This window comes from Tursiops truncatus, chromosome 2 (genome assembly GCF_011762595.2).
Source record: "Tursiops truncatus isolate mTurTru1 chromosome 2, mTurTru1.mat.Y, whole genome shotgun sequence".
Lineage (NCBI taxonomy): Eukaryota > Metazoa > Chordata > Mammalia > Artiodactyla > Delphinidae > Tursiops > Tursiops truncatus.
This window is the reverse complement of record NC_047035.1, coordinates 32,756,445-32,774,962: the sequence shown is the minus strand read 5'-3', so window position 1 is coordinate 32,774,962 and position 18,518 is coordinate 32,756,445. Positions and strand designations below refer to the sequence as shown.

At 38.0% G+C, this 18,518-nt stretch overlaps 1 protein-coding gene across 1 annotated transcript; it reads right to left on the bottom strand.

Annotated features, from left to right (window-relative positions):
• Positions 1-3,658: 3,658 nt before the first annotated feature.
• ERH (ERH mRNA splicing and mitosis factor) lies at positions 3,659-18,335 on the bottom strand. The gene is made up of 4 exons (XM_004313194.4): positions 18,205-18,335; positions 14,509-14,596; positions 10,588-10,708; positions 3,659-4,169 (listed from the first exon to the last, which is right to left on the bottom strand). The coding sequence occupies exons 1-4, from the start codon at positions 18,205-18,207 to the stop codon at positions 4,067-4,069; spliced, it is 315 nt and encodes a 104-aa protein (XP_004313242.1). The 5' UTR covers positions 18,208-18,335; the 3' UTR covers positions 3,659-4,066.
• Positions 18,336-18,518: the final 183 nt, after the last annotated feature.

Below are 18,518 nucleotides of genomic sequence, written 5' to 3'. Positions count from 1 at the left end.
TCAAAGTCCACTGACCTAAATCTGCATTTTAGGTGCAGATTTAGGGGCAAGAGGTATGCAACATTCAGAGTGAGAGGTAGCGCTAGCACATCAGAACCTCCCGAAAAGTTTTTCACTTCATATATTTTGAGTTCCATTATTGAGTGGCATATTTAAGATTATGTCTCTTGGTAAATTTACCCTTTTATGATTATACAACATCCCTCTTTACCCCTGGTAACATTCCTCATTATGAAGTCTGCTTTTGTCTGATACTGACTATATAGGTCAGTTTCTTAAGCTTAGTGTTTGCATGGCATATTTTTCCCCCATCTTTTTACTTTTTTTTTTTTTGCGGTATGCGGGCCTCTCACTGTTGTGGCCTCTCCCGCTGCGGAGCACAGGCTCCGGACGCGCAGGCTTAGCGGCCATGGCTCAAGGGCCCAGCCGCTCCGTGGCATGTGGGATCTTCCCGGAACGGGGCACGAACCCGCGTCCCCTGCATCGGCAGGCGGACTCTCAACCACTTGCGCCACCAGGGAAGCCCCCCCATCTTTTTACTTTTAACCTGTTTTTATACTTTTATATTTAAAGTGGGTTTAGCATATAGTTGTGTCTTGCTTTATTGATCTAGTCTGACATCCCCAATCTTTAAATTTAAGAGTTAAGACCATTTACATTTAATGTAATTACCAGTATGATGGGGTCTAAATCTACCATTTTGCTATTTGTTATCTATTTGACCACCTGTTGTTTCTTCTGGGGGTCCTGGAACAGAGTAGATACTCCACAACAAATGCATGTGGGTGAGAGGGAGTTAGCTTTACCATGGCAATCCCTCCAACCCCAGGCTTCCACATTATCCTGCCTTCTTTTGAATTGAGGGTTTTTTTTTTAAGTGATTGCAGTCAGGTTTACAGTATCTTTCACTTTTCACAGTACATCTTCAAATATTATACCACTTCATGTTGGTGTTAAAAATCTCTCAAGCATGTATTTCCATTTCGCCCTACTGTCCTTTACACAATTGTTGTTTAATTCTAGATGTTACAAACACACAGTACATCTTTAAACAGTAAATTATCTACTAGAAAATTTAAAAACGAGAAAAAAGTCTATTGTATTTGCCCACATATGTACCATTTCTGGTGCTTCTCATGTTGTTGTGCAGATCCAAGTTTGTTTTTATTTTCCTTCTGCCTGAGGAACTTCCTTTAACATTTCTTGTAGTACAAGTTTGCTAGCAACCAATTATCTCAGATTCTGTTTGTCTGAAGAATCTTTTATTTTGCCCTTTTTTTTGAATATGTCCAATGAATACAGAATTTTAGGTTGACAGTTTTTTCTCTTAGCATCAAAAAAATGTCATTCCATTCTTCTGGCTTGTATAGTTCCGGATGAGAATTCTACTGTCATTCTTGTTTGTTCCTCTGTATGCAAATCTGCGTTTTTCCTCTGGCTGCTAAGATTTTCTTTCTTTTTGTTTTAACATCTTTATTGGAGTATAATTGCTTTACACTGTTGTTAGTTTGTTGTATAACAAAGTGAATCAGCTATATGTATACATATATCCCCATATCCCCTCCCTCTTGCGTCTCCCTCCCACCCTCCCTGTCCCACCCCTCTAGGTGGTCACAAAGCACCGAGCTGATCTCTGTGCTATGCGGCTGCTTCCCACTAGCTATCGGTTTTACATTTGGTAGTGTATATATGTACATGCCACTTGCTCACTTTGTCCCAGCTTACCCTTCCCCCTCCCCGTGTCCTCAAGTCCATTCTCTAGTAGGTCTGCGTCTTTATTCCCGTCCTGCCCCTAGGTTCTTCATGAACTTTTTTTTTTTTTAGATTCCATGTATAAGTGTTAGCATATGGTATTTGTTTTTCTCTTTCTTCACCCTGTATGACAGACTCTAGGTCCATCCACCTCACTATAAATAACTCAATTTCATTTCTTTTTATGGCTGAGTAATATTCCATTGTACATACGTGCCACATCTTCTTTATCCATTCATCTATCGATGGACACTTAGGTTGCTTCCATGTTATTGTAAATAAATATGGTTATTGTAAATAGAGCTGCAATGAACACTGTGTACATGACTTCTTGAATTATAGTTTTCTCAGGGTATATGCCCAGTAGTGGGATCACTGGGTCATATGGTAGTTCTATTTTTACTTTTTAAGGAACCTCCATACTGTTCTCCATAGTGGCTGTATCAATTTACGTTCTGACCAACAGTGCTAGAGGGTTCCCTTTTCTCCACACCCTCTCCAGCATTTATTGTTTAGATTTTCTTTCTTTATCACTAGTTTTTAGTTATTTAATTATGATATGTGTGTGTTTTATTTATCATACTTAGGGTTAGTTGAGCTTTGTGAATCTGAGTTTAGAGTTGTCATCAAATTTGAAAATTTCTGGCATTATTTCTTCAACATTTTGTTCTCTCCACACCCTCCTTTTTCCTGAGACTCTCAATTATACATTTTAGACAATTTGTTATTATCTTACAGGTCACTGAAGCTTTTTTTCCCCGATTTCTTTCTATGCTTCAGTGTTTAAGTTTCTATTGCTCTAACTTCAAGTTCATCGCACTTTTATTCTGCAGTGTCTAATCTGTTGGGCTTTAAAAAAAATTCTTATTTATTTTTGGCTGTGTTGGGTCTTCGTTGCTGCGCGTGGGCTTTAACTAGTTGCAGCGAGCGGGGACTACTCTTTGCTGAGGTGCGCGGGCTTCTCACTGCGGTGGCTTCTCTTGTTGCAGAGCATGGGCTCTAGGTGCAAGGGCTTCAGAGTTGTGGTGCATGGGCTTAGCTGCTACGCAGCATGTGGGATCTTCCTGGACCAGGGCTCAAACCCATGTCCCCCGCACTGGCAGGTGGATTCTTAACCACTGTGCCACCAGGGAAGCCCAATCTGACTTACTTTTGGATCTATATTTTTTCCTGAGAACATTTTAGCTTTAAAAATTAGCTGATTCACAGTGAAATATTAACTAAAGCTACACATATAATTTCATTCTGCATAAAACAAAACAGTTAAAGCTCTAATGTGGAAGTGAGGGCGGGGACAAGGGAGATATGAGGCCAGTCATGAAGCCTCCGAAAAAACTGCTGATCTTATAGTGTGTAAAGATATTATTTGCTATTGGTGAAGTGTGATAATAGTAGAATCAGGGAATGTTCTCATATATGACTGGAGGTACAATGTAGTGTATGTTCAAGTCACAATGTGACCACAATCTTTACACTAAAACCAAGATTATCTTGTACTTCTCTGTGGTCTTTCCCTCACCCTCATAGCTTCTATACAGGGGTGGTAATCAGCATTCAACTGCTGAAGGCTATGAGAAGGCACAAGGACCTTCCAGAAGAAGTACATCACCAAAGCTAAGGAATTAACCTGGCTGCTGCTGTAGATAAGCTATGTCCCCAGAAAGAGCTTCATAATGTTTGCATCAACAGTCCTTGGAGATACAACTGAGATTCACTTACAAGGATGGAAAATGAGGTAAAAGCTCTTTAGCTTCATATAAGCCACAGCAAAACAAATTCAGCACATATATAGGTTTTCTTCAAATTCACTGTGTAGCAGACTACTGGTTTAGAAACTGATAATGCTTTGGCAAGAAAATCCAATTCAGTTGAGAGACAAAAAAAAAAAAAAAAAATCACTCAGGGGGAAAATATAACTAAAGGACATTTATTTGTTTCTCACTAAGACTTTGTCTTGAGGACATAACTAAGCCGCGTAACCACCCCCACCCTGATTTGAAGAAGGGTTAGTACAGTGAATGTTATAAAGCAGATACGAACAGTCTGAAGGACTGGAACCAACATTAACTGACAAAAACCAACTTCCACCTAAATCATCATAAAAATGTTTAAGTAAAAAAAAAAAGGAGTGGAGAGAAGGGGGCAAAGGGGGTTTCAGATTGAACAAGATCCTATTTTATCTAATACATTCAATCCTGGCTAGAGTGTACCAAAATGGAAACAGGATTACTATAATACAAAACTTCTACTACAGCACACTGTACACACCTGTGTTCCAAGCCCACCCCCATCCCCCTAACGCTTCCAAACTCAACTATTTCCCGGCCTGTTGGGCCTGTCGACGAAGGAGCACGTAGATCTTCTCTTTAATCCAGTCTTTGTTATAAGGCTGGTATGTCTGGGTATCAGCTCGGTAACTGAGGAACAGAAAGGTAATAAGCAAAGTTACAATGGTCAATTACTGTCACGTTTTTAAAACCTGAAATCGTAACTGCCCAATGATGGCACAGATGTGCACATGTTCATACATGAACTTAATGAAAATGTAAAAAAGCGATTACATAACTGTTGAATTTTAAGCGATATGAAGTTTAGATCACCTAGTACTATCTTACAGCAGAAAAAGAAACCAAGGCCTAGAGATCTTAAGTTATATGTGTAATGTTACACATCTACTTCTTGACAAAGTATGACCAGAAACCATGTGTTCTTTCTCCTACATAGTTACTATTTTTATGGTTCTTTTAGTGATTAAAAAACAAAAATTGCACACTAATTCAAATTTGCTAAATTTACTTTGAATCAACTTAAAAAAAACAAACCTTTAACATGTTACTGCCACAAAGATTTCTTCCCTGAAAAGTATTAACAGGAGGAAATACTTTTATATACATCCAGTATTTTAGGATTTGCTTTTTAATATAAACAATGCTAGAGGCTGGGAAGGGTCTGGAGTACAAGGAGTAGCATTAGCAATGAAGCTCCACTAGGATTCCAGGGTTTTGGGAGTACAAGGCATCGACTTAATAGCCAAACCACTCAAGGTATCTTTAGAGGACTCAAAAAACAGAAACATTCCAGCTGACCTACAACTGAAATCTAGCTGGTTAAGCAGTAAATTCATTTTTTTGGAGTTAAAAAAAACTAAAGCTATAGTATAAAAAAAGCAGACAATAAGTAAGCAGAGATTGCACAAATACAAGGCACATCACAGTGTTTCAAAGTCATGTGCACCATCTGGTGGAAACATCGCATGACATTCAAGAGAGGCGAAGGATATAACTTGCCTTAAAAAAAAAACAACAAAAAACCCTTAGGGATGCCCTAAAAAAATGAAATATCTAGTTTATCAATTATTGTTTCATTTTACCCAGAAGCCTCATTTTTTAGCTTCTCAGCAAAAAATTATATACATAAATACAAATGATAGTAAATACCTATTCAGAAGTTGCCAACTGCTAGGTATTGCTTTAGGCACTCATCTGAATCAACTCACTTCATCCTGTTTACAACAGGATTGAGTGCCTAAAGCAATACCTAGCAGTTGAGTAGATAAAATTATTATCCTTTTTTTTATAAAGGAGGAAACCAAGGCTCAAAAAAGTTCAGTAACTTATTAGCTAAGTGACTTCAGGCAAGGAGTGAAAGCTTAAAGACTCCTGACCAGAGTCCTTACCATGAACCACTAAGCTAGAAACCTATGACCCAATTTTTGAAGAAAAACAAACTCCAAAGTAGGAATGCCTTACACCATTATCACATTCTTTCCCTGAAGGGCAAGGTCAGAATCTGGTTTATTAAAAATGCATGAGCTTTCTACTTTTACAAAACATTTGGCTTTTTACTAATGTCCTTTTGTTACAATGAGAAATACCCTAAAAAGTAAACCAATGTTCTTTGACTATCCTCTGTTCATATGTCCTAATTAAATAAGTGCTAATCTAGTCTACTCCAAGGTAGGGCAGAATAGACTACAATATTTATATTAACACTGGAACAGAAATAAAAAAGGAAAAGAATTTTTCAGAACTATAATATCTGGGTGGGACAGCCTTATTTAGATCATTCACCCCACCAAGATCACTTCAGAATCCATCAACTTGCATGCTATTTTCCAACGTAAGAAATAGTTAATAATGCCTTCTTTATGGAAAGCTGTATGTTGATGGCTGTTAACTGACACTTGAAAATGAGACAATTAAATGTTAAGTACATTAATAAAATCCTTAGCTGTTGGTACAGATAAATCATTTAGCCTACTATTATGGTCAGTAAGTGCAGGTTTAGGGACTTCCCTGGCAGTCCAGTGGTTAAGACTCCACGCTCCCAATGCAGGGGGTGTGGGTTTGATCCCTGGTCAGGGAACTAAGATCCCACATGCCCTACAGTGTGGCCAAAAAAGAATAAAACTAAGTGCAGGTTTATGCAAGAACAGAAGCTGTGGATCTGAGCAGGGAAATCAGCTGGGGTCTTCACTGATATCAAGCTGTCTTCCTGATTAGGAAGGAGTACCTTCTTTATTACAATAACTAAGGATAAAAATGTCCCTCTGTCTCTAAGCGAACAAGAAAAGCCCTCATCTTCGAAAGGCCAACAGGCTGTTATCTTAATCTTTAAAAAAGCCTATTTAAAAAAGAAAAAAAATGAAAAAACAAAAAAAACCACCTTACAGATCACAGAACTGTGAAGAAATCTGTACTCTGATTTCAAATATATGAAATATAAATCCTTCATGAATAAATTTTACTATTAATGCATGGCCAGTTTGTTTTGGGTTTAATTATGTCAACGAAGTATCTTATTTATTCCATTCTTCCTCTACCGGTTTAAGAATAAATAATTAAAAATGTCTTGCCATTTAAACTTAATACAAGCAACAAGTACACAACAATTACAAACCAAAAATGAACTTAATTCTTGGTCTGAGGCCAATTCTTGGCCAAGTCACAATCCCTGATTAAGGAGAGGGGCAGGATGTGCTGTCATAGGAAATGCCATGGCAATAGGTGACCTCTTTGGAAGCAATTTTGGAAATCTTATTTCTCTGGAACATTCAAATAACAAAGTCATATGAGCAAAATGGTTCTAAATCCAAATTTGATTCTGAAAGTTTTCAAAGGCCAAAAGTTCAACATTAGAGATAGAAACATAAATAGCTACAGTTTACAGTTTTATAGACAATTAAAAACTATAGATTACCATTAATCTCTCTTTTATACCATCTGAACTGCTACAGCTTAGAAGGAATTATCTATAATAATTAAATAATTATTGTAATATATATAATTGTATATAATATATATAATTAAAGATGTATTTCCTCTGTTTTGCTTTAATAATGCAAGTATTAGAAATCATTTTAGCATGCTAGACGTAGTTTCTGGTTTACACTTAATGGCACGAAGTTAGAAACGTTATGTTCTATCACTAATGACATACCTGTAGTATGTCCCCATAAAAGCTACTATTTTACTCTGTGTAACTTTCACTGTCAAAAAACCAACATAACACCTCTTTATTCGTTAACAGTACGATTTAACTCACTTGTGAAATTTGAAACTATCATTCTACTTGGGGCAAATTTTAAAGAACCAACCTCCTCATTGTAATTAAAAATAAAACCCTGCCTGATGTCAACCTAGTTAAAAATGGAGTTCCTGCCATATACCTGATACTGCTGTGCTAAGTAAGCACTGCATCCTCACCAGTAGTCCTGTAAGGCAGATGTATCTAAATTTTACAAATAAGCAATCTGAGGTTTAGCAGTATTAAGCTAACTTGCCCAAGGGAGCTAGCAAATGACAGAGCCAGGATTCAAACTCAGCTATGTCTAATCCTAAAACTCCAGTTAGATCTTAACCATAACCTCCCAAGGTTGTAAGTAATTCCCCATCTGCTGCGAATGAGTGCCATATCCCAAACCATCAGGATTGGATACCCAATGTCTCAATAAGTGATTTTTATAGAATCAGAAAGACAGCCATTAATTTTTAAAATAAAATCAACAATTCATTTAAAGAATGAAATGAGAATATGCACACTAGCTCTGTTAAAATTTTAAGTTCCAACTGAAACATCCAATGTTTAAGTTCAAGTGTGAATATTTCACCAAATACACCTAGAACATATATTAAAAAACAAAAACAAACAAAACTCTCCATCAGTGTAAAAATAATATAAAATACCCACAGCTTAATCAGATAAATAATATCAAAGATTTCTGAGAATACAAGACACTGCAAAATTTAGCATGAAAGAAGTCATATTAGATTCTTTCACTTTTATTTAGACCATCCTATCATTTCCGACTGTAGCTCTGTAATGCAAATGAGAGAAAAGGAAGATTACCAATAATTTAAAAAAGCTATGCCTCAAATCATATTATATTGACGACATGTATTTTAACAACCAATATTTACTCAATACCAACTATGTGCCAAATACTATTCCAGGCACTGGGGATACAGCAGTGAACAAAAACAAAGCTCCCTGTTCTCAAATTCTAGAAAGTAAATAAACACATTACTGGTGATTTCATATCCACTAGATGATCCTGCCAACATCTGGGCCTCTCAGTTCCTTGAACTCCTCTCCTCCAATGATCTCATCCCCTGCCCTTCCTTGGCCAGATCCCTATACCTTCTCACTACCAGCAACCTCAATCTCCCAATTTCAAGCACCTCGTTCTCTGATCACTACTTCCCAATACCCCACCTTCAACAATCCTTTGACCCCACTGTGACCTGTAATTAATTGATCCTACCTGTCCCCACGCCATCCCAACCCCTACATGGTCATTCAGTCCTTTGCATTAATACTCCCTTGCATACATCCTCAACTGTTAGCAAAATCTCTGCTGATTCTCTACCTGTAGAGACTCACCTGTAACCATTCAGGTTTAGAGTGACTAGGAAAAACCTATTTATCACATGATCAATTTAACTTCATTATCAAGTACCTCTTAAACCACACATTCCCTAATCCCTTCACCCTCCTAGATAATTTCTTACCTCTTTTCACAAGCCTCCGACACCTCCTCCCTCACCCTTAATTTCAAATGGTGTCCTTCTTCCTATTTTCCTGAGGTAACTAAAGCAATTAGAAAACAACTTCCCCAAGCTTCCACCATATCTGCCCATCCTTCCTACTTTACTATTAACGTACTGTCCAAGATCCTACCTAAAGCCATCAATTTTCCCCTCTCTACTATATCATCCCAACAGTCCGCAAACTTACCATTATTTCTCTCAGCTTAAAAACAAAATTAAAGGGAAAGAAAAAGTATTCCTTTCTCTAGCTATAACCCCATTTCTCTGCTCTGCTTCTGAGCTAAATTGTTCAAAAAGTTGTCTGTGTTGGCTGCCTACAATTTCTCTCTTCTCATTAACTTAAACTCACTGGACTATATAAATATTTCACTCCTGTCACACTACCAAAACTGCTCTGGAAGTCACCAAAAACTTCCACACAGCTAAACCAAGAGTCAGTTCTCAGTCCTCATTAATTTGATCTACCAATAATATGAAGTACTTTTGAGTTGGCTTCTAGGATATCACCCTCTCTGCCCCACCAAATTCATCTCCCTCTACTCTCCCCCTCACTTATTCTTCTGCAGCTTCACAGGGTTCCTTTTAACCTGATTTATTCACTGCTCAATCCCCAGTGCCTAGAACACACATGGTACATAGTTGGCACTTCATAAATATTTGTTAAATGAATATGTATGTGTCTCTTTCTGTGTGCATCAGGCAATAAACAGATCAACTATAGTCATTACAAACCAACATAGCGTAATATATATAGCTCTATTGGCCTCAACAGTTTTCTGAGTTTTTATATTAAAATAATAAAATTATAAACACATATCATTAAAGACCAGAACTGGATCACCTGAATGTTCTGAATGAGCAAAATGAAATGGCTATAAGTGAAACACAATGAAGAGATGCAGAAAACAAAACTCAAAAATTGCAAGGAAATGCTTATTTTCACCAGCAATCTTTGGTGAGACGGCAAGTCCAGGCTTGGCTCCAGTGGTGATCCAGGAAATGCCTCAGAGTAGGACCTATATGTTTTTCACCACTGAAAAATATTTTTTTCTTCTAGCAGTGTCTGGCATGTAATAAACATTAAGGCATCTGGTGACTGAAGATCTCATTATAAGGTACTTCCATTTTCCCTTTTAAAATTAGCTGTACTTATACTCAGGCTCTTGTCCAAAAATGTTGAGGAGACCGAGTAAGTATTACAGACTCACTTGCTCCTTAGTAATAGTGGTGATAAGTAATTATCGAAATAAATTATAGCAAGCATAATATGTTAGAAAAAAATTTTAATTTGACAAACCTCTGAGAATAGAAAACATAAGGGTCTATTAAAAAAAATCTCATTCTAACATGCCAAAATATACTTGATTAACACTGGGTGGAATTAAAATTACATTCCATTTTAGTCCTACATATATTTACATTCTAAAAATAATGTCATGAAAACAGAATAATCTTAGTTTTAATCCAAAGCCAACTGCTTTAGGATAAAGACTATAATGGGGGAAAAAAACTAAGAAAAAGATTATTAAGTTTAAGGAACAAAGTTCTCAAAGTTGATGCATACTAACTGCATCAATTAGCAAAGTTCTTAAGACTTTCCTGTGCCTTTAGCTTTATGTTGACAACTTAATTTATGAGCCACATGCAGAAGAAATATTAATTAATACATAGTAAGCAAAACACAACGATCAGTGTCAGGCAGAGTGAGTTCCCAACACCATAAATCGCCTCAAACAAACAAACAATAGAAAATTACAATTTAAGAGATATGGTGGCTAATACTTACACAAGGCAGCTGAGGTCTGCCAGGTCATCAATGAAGTCAAATAACTGACTGATATCATAAGTGATAGAGGGGCTGTTGGGATTCATTCTCTTCAGATGCTCTTCATACATTTTACAAACACCTAAGAGGGAGGGGAAAACCAAGATCTTACAATTATATGAACTTTAGATATGAGTAGTGTTATATGCTAATATCGTAATATTTATTTTTATCAAGTTGGGCTGGGAAAAGAACAGTAAGTTGATCACTTTTGTTTTCACTGTTGCCACTAGCAAATTTTTAAAAATTTTATAAATTCACCAGAATGTTGGTATTTTGTGCCTTAATAATAAAACTTTTTTTTTTTTGGCTGCACCGCGCACAGCTTGTGGCACTTAGTTCCCTGACCAGGGATCGAACCTGGGCCCCCTGCCGTGGAAGCGCAGTGTCCTAACCACTGGACCGCCGGGGAATTCCGACAGTGTGTGTCTTAGCAGGTTTTTCAACAAATAAATATGTTCTATCCTGTACATACAGGTCTTCGTGTACCTCTAAATTGACTTCATAAATTTCCTAAGAAAAAGTAATATTCAACCACAGAGTTGTCAAAAGCTATCTTAGTAAGGGTTTTGTTTTTTTTTAAGTTTCAGTTATTTTATTTATTTATTTATTTTTTGGTTGAGCCAGGTCTTAGTTGTGGCTTGCCAGCTCCTTGGTTGTGGCATGCGAACTCTTAGTTGTGGCATGCACGTGGGATCTAGTTCCCTAACCAGGGATCAAACCCGGGCCCCCTGCATTGGGAACACGGAGTCTTATCCACTGCGCCAACAGGGAAGTCCCTTAGTAAGGGTTTTTGATTGGTACTGGTACACACACTGTGATCAGAAACATCACTCATAAGTTCCTGAATAGAAAGGGTGAAATGGAAAGGAAGTAAAAACCTTAATGAAGGAAATTTCATTGTCGCACTGACCCACAGTTACCATCATACTTAGCGGTGAAAGACTGAATGCTTTCCCACTCAGATGAGAACACTAGAATATCCGCTCTTGACACTCTTATTCAACATTGTATTGGAGGTTCTAGTCAGGTTGATTTGGCAAGGAGAAGAAATAACAAGCATTCAGATTGGAAAGGAAGAAGTGTACCTATCTCTATTCACAAGTGACACGATCTTATATACAGAACATCTTAAGGAAACTACAAAACACAAACTATTAGAACTAATAAATGAGTGCAGCAAGACTGCATGATATAAGATCAATATACAAAAATCAATATTTCTATATCCCAACAATCTGAAAATGAAATAAATAGCATCAAAAAAGAATTCTTATGAATAAATTTAATAAAAAAGATGCAAGACACACACTGAAAACTATAAAATGTCAATGAAAGTAAAGATTTAAGTAAATGGAATGCTATCTCATGTTCATGGAACGGGTGACTCAGTATCAAGATGGTCATACTCCCCCAAACGATCTATAAATTTAATGCAATCCATATCAAAATCCGAGGTACTTTTGCAGAAACTGAGAAGCTGATCCTAAATTTGATACAGAAATACAGGGGTCCAGGATAGTCAACAATACTGAAAAAGAACAAAGTTGGAAGACTCACACTTCCTGATTCCAAAACTTATTACAAAACTACAGTAATCAAGACAGTGTGGTACTGCTTATGCATAAAGACAGGCACACAGATTAATGGAATAGAAGCAAGAGTCCACAAATAAACCCTCACATCTATGGTCAACTGCTTTTCGACAAGGAGACCAAGACAATCCAATGGACAAAGAGTAGTTTTATTAACAAACGGTGCTAGGACAACTGTACATTCACATGCAGAAGAAAGAACTTGGACCCATCTCACGCCATGTATGAGATGGATGAGTGGGTGGAGCACAGGGGATTTTTAGGGTAGTAAATGGTCATTACACATGTCAAAATCCACAGAATGTTCAAAGCAAACATTAACGTAAACTATAGACTTCAGTTATTAATGTATCAGTATTGATTCTACAATTGTACCAAACGTATCAAACTAATACAGGATATAAATAATAGGGAAAACTGGGAGGGGGTGGGAAGGAAGCAGGGGTATGATAGAACTGTACTTTCTAACCAATTTTCCTGTAAACCTGAAACTACTCTAAAAAAAATTAAATCTATTAATTTTAAAAAAGGGATGCGGGGAGGGAAAGCTCTGTATTCCAGAGGAATATTAACTACTATAACAAAGAAAAATAAGAAAGAAAATTACCATTTGGCAACCACCATGTGAGAACTGATTCCAGTATTTCCATTTTAACTTTTAAAATGGAAAATAAACCACCATTTCTAATTTTAAAAGAAAAGAAAAAACAAAGAGCTATCAAGCCACAAAAAGACATGGAAGAACCTTAAATACATACTGCTAAGTGAAAAAAGCTAGTCTGAAAGGGGTACATATGGCAATGATTCCAATTCTATGACAAGGCAAAAACAATGGAGGCAGCAAGGAGACCAGTGGTTGCCAGGCAGTAGGGATGGGGTGAAGAGGGATGAATAGGTGGAGCACAGGGGATTTTTAGGACAGTGAGCCTATTTTATACGATACTCTAATGGTAGATACATGACATTATGCATTTGGCAAAACCCACGGAACTGCATAACACAAAGAATGAACTCTAATGTAAACTATGGACTTTAATAATAATGTATCAATACTGGTTCATCAACTGTAACAAATGTAGCATACCAATGCAAGATTTATTAATAGGGGAAACTGGGGTTAGGGAGAAGTATATGGGAACTCTCTGTACTTCCTGTTCAATTTTTCTTTAAACCTAAAACTGCTCTAGAAATAAAGTGTATTCATTAAAAAGACAGTGTAGGTACAAAGTCTACCTTAATGGCAAGTAAGGATATCAGCAGAGGAAGGGACCTAAGAAAAGAACAAGAGCCTTGCTCTTCTAGAGCAGAATCTGATGGCAGGATCAGGAAAGCGTAGAAGTTGTCTCTAATTACTAGAAGTAGCTTTTTTCCCCCCACAGGTCTACCCATTGTTGGTTTTAAATGAAGAGATTTTAAGTCTAACCCTGTTAGCTTCAGATAATCAACAAATTCAGGGAACATGCCAGCAGCAAAAACACCGACTATAAAATCTTTATATGAAGTGAAGAATGTGCAATTTGCTAGACAGGGTGCAGGGTGGTTTACTTGATATAATGATTAAATGTAAACATGAATCCAATTTGTGATGATCCAATCTATGTGCTCTCATCTAATGGTTTACTGAGGGCTAATACTTCCCTTCAGGGTGGTGCCAGCTAATCAAATGTACATGAAAGTATACTGATTTGGTTGCATTTGCCTTTATTCACTGAGCTAATTTTTTAACATTCTGATGGACCAGCTTTTAACATTTATTTGTTTAATAAGCAGACCATTAGGTTCTGTAGGCACTATTAGGTTCCTCAGGCCTGCCTTAACAACTCTACAGTGCTTGAGTTTAACCACAATATATAAGGAATACCTGTAAAATATTTACATAACACAGTAACAAAATAACATAACAAATAACAGAACAGTTACATAACAATCAGAGGCTTGGGAAAGTCATTATATAATGAGCTTGATTAAAAAACGTAAAGTAATATTTGCAACAGAAAAAGACAGTATATATAATTTATATTTCAAATATTCCACAAATACAGTCCTAAGTATCTACTTTCCTTGCTCAAATTAACAATGCAAGAAATCTGGAGAAAAACACAAACTCAAGACACCTGAGAGCTGCAGCACCTACCACTCTCACCCCGGGCCAGCGTCAACAAGCTGGTGTGGACGCTAGCATAGGAATGGGGAGTCTCTACAGCCCAGCCCCCCCGACCCCCCAACACCTCCCCACCCCTGAAACAAATGCAAAGATTTCTACCCCTCGACTAGTGTTTGAACTTACCTTCCATGCATTCATTCACAGATTCGTAGTCAGCGTAAGTTCTGCCTTCTGGCCTCTTGGTAGGCTGTACCAGCAAAATGGTGTGAGACTGTGGAAAGAAAAGTGATTTCAATGTAAGTTTCCAACTCATATTTGAGAAATTCATAGTATGAGACAGAATCTCCATTCATGACAAATGATCACTGGTTATTAAAACACTATTAATCAGGGTGCTCCTTCTACAATACTTGTGCCTTTGCCCAAGTGTAGCACCAGAAGCTGGATTACCTTCTGTAGGGTCTCTCTTAGCCTCCCAGTCCTTAATGAGTGCTTTCTCAAACTTTTATTGCACTTACTGGCTGCAAGTACTCAGCATAAGCTACCCTGTACTGTTTTTTCTCTTTTGCACCTATCTTCCTAGCCAGATTATAAACCTGCTTAGGTGTTCTATCTCCATTGGTCACTTTCTAGCTCTAGCCCTATTAAGTCCCTAATAAAAACAGATATGGGCTGATGAAAGGAGAGAAAAAGGAAAACACTATAATGACTGCAAAGCACTGCATCAATCTATGTTCTTTTTCTAACTTTAGCACAACAGTGAAGTCACATCTTATCCAGGGATTAGACTCAAACATTAAGGCGTAAGATAAATTGGCAATATAAAATTAGTATATATAGTTAACATTACCCTAGAAAATCCATTAAATTATTCACCTAGTAGATGACTCACCTTAAGGGGCTATGTATTTTTAAACTCTGGAATCACACAAAATAGCTAGAGGATCACATTGTAAGAGATGTGAATAGGCCTAAAGAACAGCAGATAGACTTTTATCTTCCATCTCACCCTCAATGGGGAGCATGTTTTTGTTAGTGGGTCTATTTTAGGGTTTCTCAACCTTGACACTACTACATTTGGGGCTGGAAGATTCCTTGTTGCAGAGGCTGTCCTGTGCATTGCAGGATGTTCAGCAGTATCCCTGGTCTATTCCCACTAAATACCAGTAGTACCTGCACTCCCACCCTCTCCTGGCCAAGCTGTGACCACCAAAAATGCCCCCAGACACTGGTCTGTTGAGGGTACAACCCCTTCCAATTTTTTGCCAAGTGTGTAAGACTTATTAAATAAATTCAAGTATGATGTAACCTCACTGTAAACTCAATCCTAAATCAAACTATTCATATTTTTCTCTTCTCTTCTGCTGTACTATTATTTTTGGGTAAAAAACAAACAAAATCTCCTAATTACAGGAACCAAACTGTTTTGAAATGATCAGAATTTTTAACCACCAACAATCTGCAACTGAAATAGCTGATGCCTAGACTTTCTGAATAATTACCCCCAAAATAGTACTTTGAACACAATATGAAAAACAAAAGAATTTATCGTACTCCTCCCTCCCCATCAAAAATGGAGTCATTCTGATTAAAAGTTTGAGGATTTGAGATAAAACAAAACTTGATGACAAGAGATGAAAACTAATTCTCACCTATAATGACCTGAACACAATCAAGGCCTTTCTTAAATAGTGAGTAAAAGCTAAAGAAAGCAGCATATTAGATTACGTGTTATTTATAAGTTTTTATAAGTCACCAGTAGTTTCAATAAGTCATATGTTGAGAAGAAAATTAATTTACAAACTACATTAGCATTCCTGCAAAAGGGCCTGCCCCATACACTAGCCATACCAGTTGCTATTATATTTTGTTCTTATTCTAATGCAAAATAAAGGATTAAGTCACTTAAAAGAGTAAAGATATGGGAATGGCTATACAGTATGCTTTCTATATCTACCCTTAAAGTGAACCTGAGCGAAGTTTACTGTTTTCAGTACTTACTGCCCAAAGACAAGGCTTAAAAATTAAGAACAAGAAATGACTAAATTTACAGAACTGTAGTCAAAATGGTTATTATTCTTAAGTGACAGTGCCTTTCTGTCACCAGTTTAAGATCATAATACCTCTCAAACCAATTTTGGTCACTTTCTTCTTATTGGAGCCATTTTTGGAACCCTTTCGTTTTACTAAAAATCCAAATATATTTGCCCTATCAATTTTTTCCTTCTTCTGGACAGATCTGGTCCTGGCCGGCCTTCCTTACGGTACTCTTTCTCAGGGGAATGACCACTTCCATATACACACACACACACACACACACACACACACACACACACACACACAAAACGTAAGTACATATAGGCAAACATATATATATTTATATTTGCCACAATAGGGAGATAACACTGTGAAACCTAAATCAGAAAAATAAAATTTATGCAGGATTACCTTAATAAAATCCTTACTCTCTCTGATTACCAAGTGGCTTTGATTCACTCTAATGAATAGTTAATCTGGCTTTGTTAACTTTTTTAAAGTCTCACAAACATGAACCCTAAGAATAGTCATTCTACTGTTGCAGAAATACTACAGTACATAACACTGGCTCTTTAGCTTCAAATGCTTCTCCCCAACTACCAAAAAGAAAAAAAAAAAAGAAATCGAAGCTGGTATCTTCAGTAAAGCAAAAGTACTTAAGACTTTTGAACCAATAATTGTTCCCTTTAAATACAAATTCCAATTTTTAATTCTACTTGACATAAGGAATTATCACTGATATTTGTTCAACGAGAATGGGTTGTTGATATTAACTGCTGTCATTTTCCCAGATTTTAATCTAAGCATTTTAATACAATACCAAATAGTGACATAAAAGGCACAGAAAGAAGGAAACTCAGAGATGAAATGACTTGCCCAAGGTCACATTGCCAGTTATAACAAAACAGGAACTGGAAACCCAGTCTTCTAATTCCTAGTCCTCTTTGGGAGATTATGTTGGGTCAAACATTGAAATTCAGAAAAGGACAACCTGAAAAAGTTCCTTGTTAACATTAACTGCATAATCTGTTAATAACTGCAGCAACCAGAAAACGAAAATTGCAGTGTGGAAGTAACCATGACTCCTCAGAATCCCTGTAAGCGTCTCCTTTTTGCGGATTACAAAATACACACACACAAGCAAAAAACAAAAAACCACAAACAACCCTTCCCACCCACTCCACTACCAACCCGGTCAGATTCTAAGGAACCTGGACCTTCAGCTGAACCTATCTTTCCTGCCTCCAGCCCCAAGAGAATATAAATAACGATAAGCACAGGATTAAGGGCTGAAAAAACAAACAAAAAAACCCCACACCAAACCAGGCCTCTGGAGGTCTTAGAGAAGAGGAAAAATATTACATATTTTTCCAAAAAAGCAGAGCACAGAAAAACAAAAGGGAATAGCCGAGAGAGCACGCTACAAAGCAAAGACGACCCCTCCTGGCCCACACGCTAGGTGCAGTAGACTCAATCTGTCAGCTTTGGGACAGGATTGTCAGACATTCCTCGGCCATTGTTCCCACAGGAAGCTAGAGAGTTTGGAGGGAAAGGGCACCCTCCCCATGCCTGCCTCTACCAAGCAGCAATCGGGAGAAAGCGCATCCTCCGCACCGCACGCCTTGCCCGAGCCAGCCGGCGGGCGCGCAACCGCAGGGCGGACCCTGGCTCCGGGGCCTACCGCCAGGCCCAGCGTCTCCGCGGCGGGAAGGGGAAGGGTCGACCCACACGCCGGAGGGCCGAGCAGCTGCATACTCGCGCTGGACTGGGTGGGGAGAAGAGGTAGGGGCTGGGGTCACCCTGGAGGCTGGGGGCTCGGGGAGCCGGTTAGGCCTTTCTCACCATCGCGCCAAACTCTCGCTGCCGCCGCTGCCGACTCCGCCGCCGACTCCGCTGCCGCACACGAGTTTAGCCGCAATGTATCCAACAGCCAATCCCCGCGAGAGGAGCCGCCGGAAGTCGTCAGAAGGACACCGCGAAAGAACCTTTCGGACCATAGAGACTAACATATTTCCGGCAGCTAGAGTAGATACTGACTCTGTTTCAGCCATCTTGGAAAAGGGCGACGAGACCCACGGGGAATGTATCGGAACTTGAAAAAGAATCATTTTTTTTTCAAGACGCTGTCTTCCGTACTCTCGTTATTATGCATGCGG

Excerpts from the sequence above, each read along its gene's own strand:
- ERH (XM_004313194.4), bottom strand. Across the intron at positions 10,709-14,508 it reads TGTGAATGAATGCATGGAAG|GTGTTTGTAAAATGTATGAA; the intron begins GTAAGTTCAAAC and ends CCTCCCTCTTAG. Across the intron at positions 4,170-10,587 it reads GCAGACCTCAGCTGCCTTGT|TTACCGAGCTGATACCCAGA; the intron begins GTAAGTATTAGC and ends TCTGTTCCTCAG.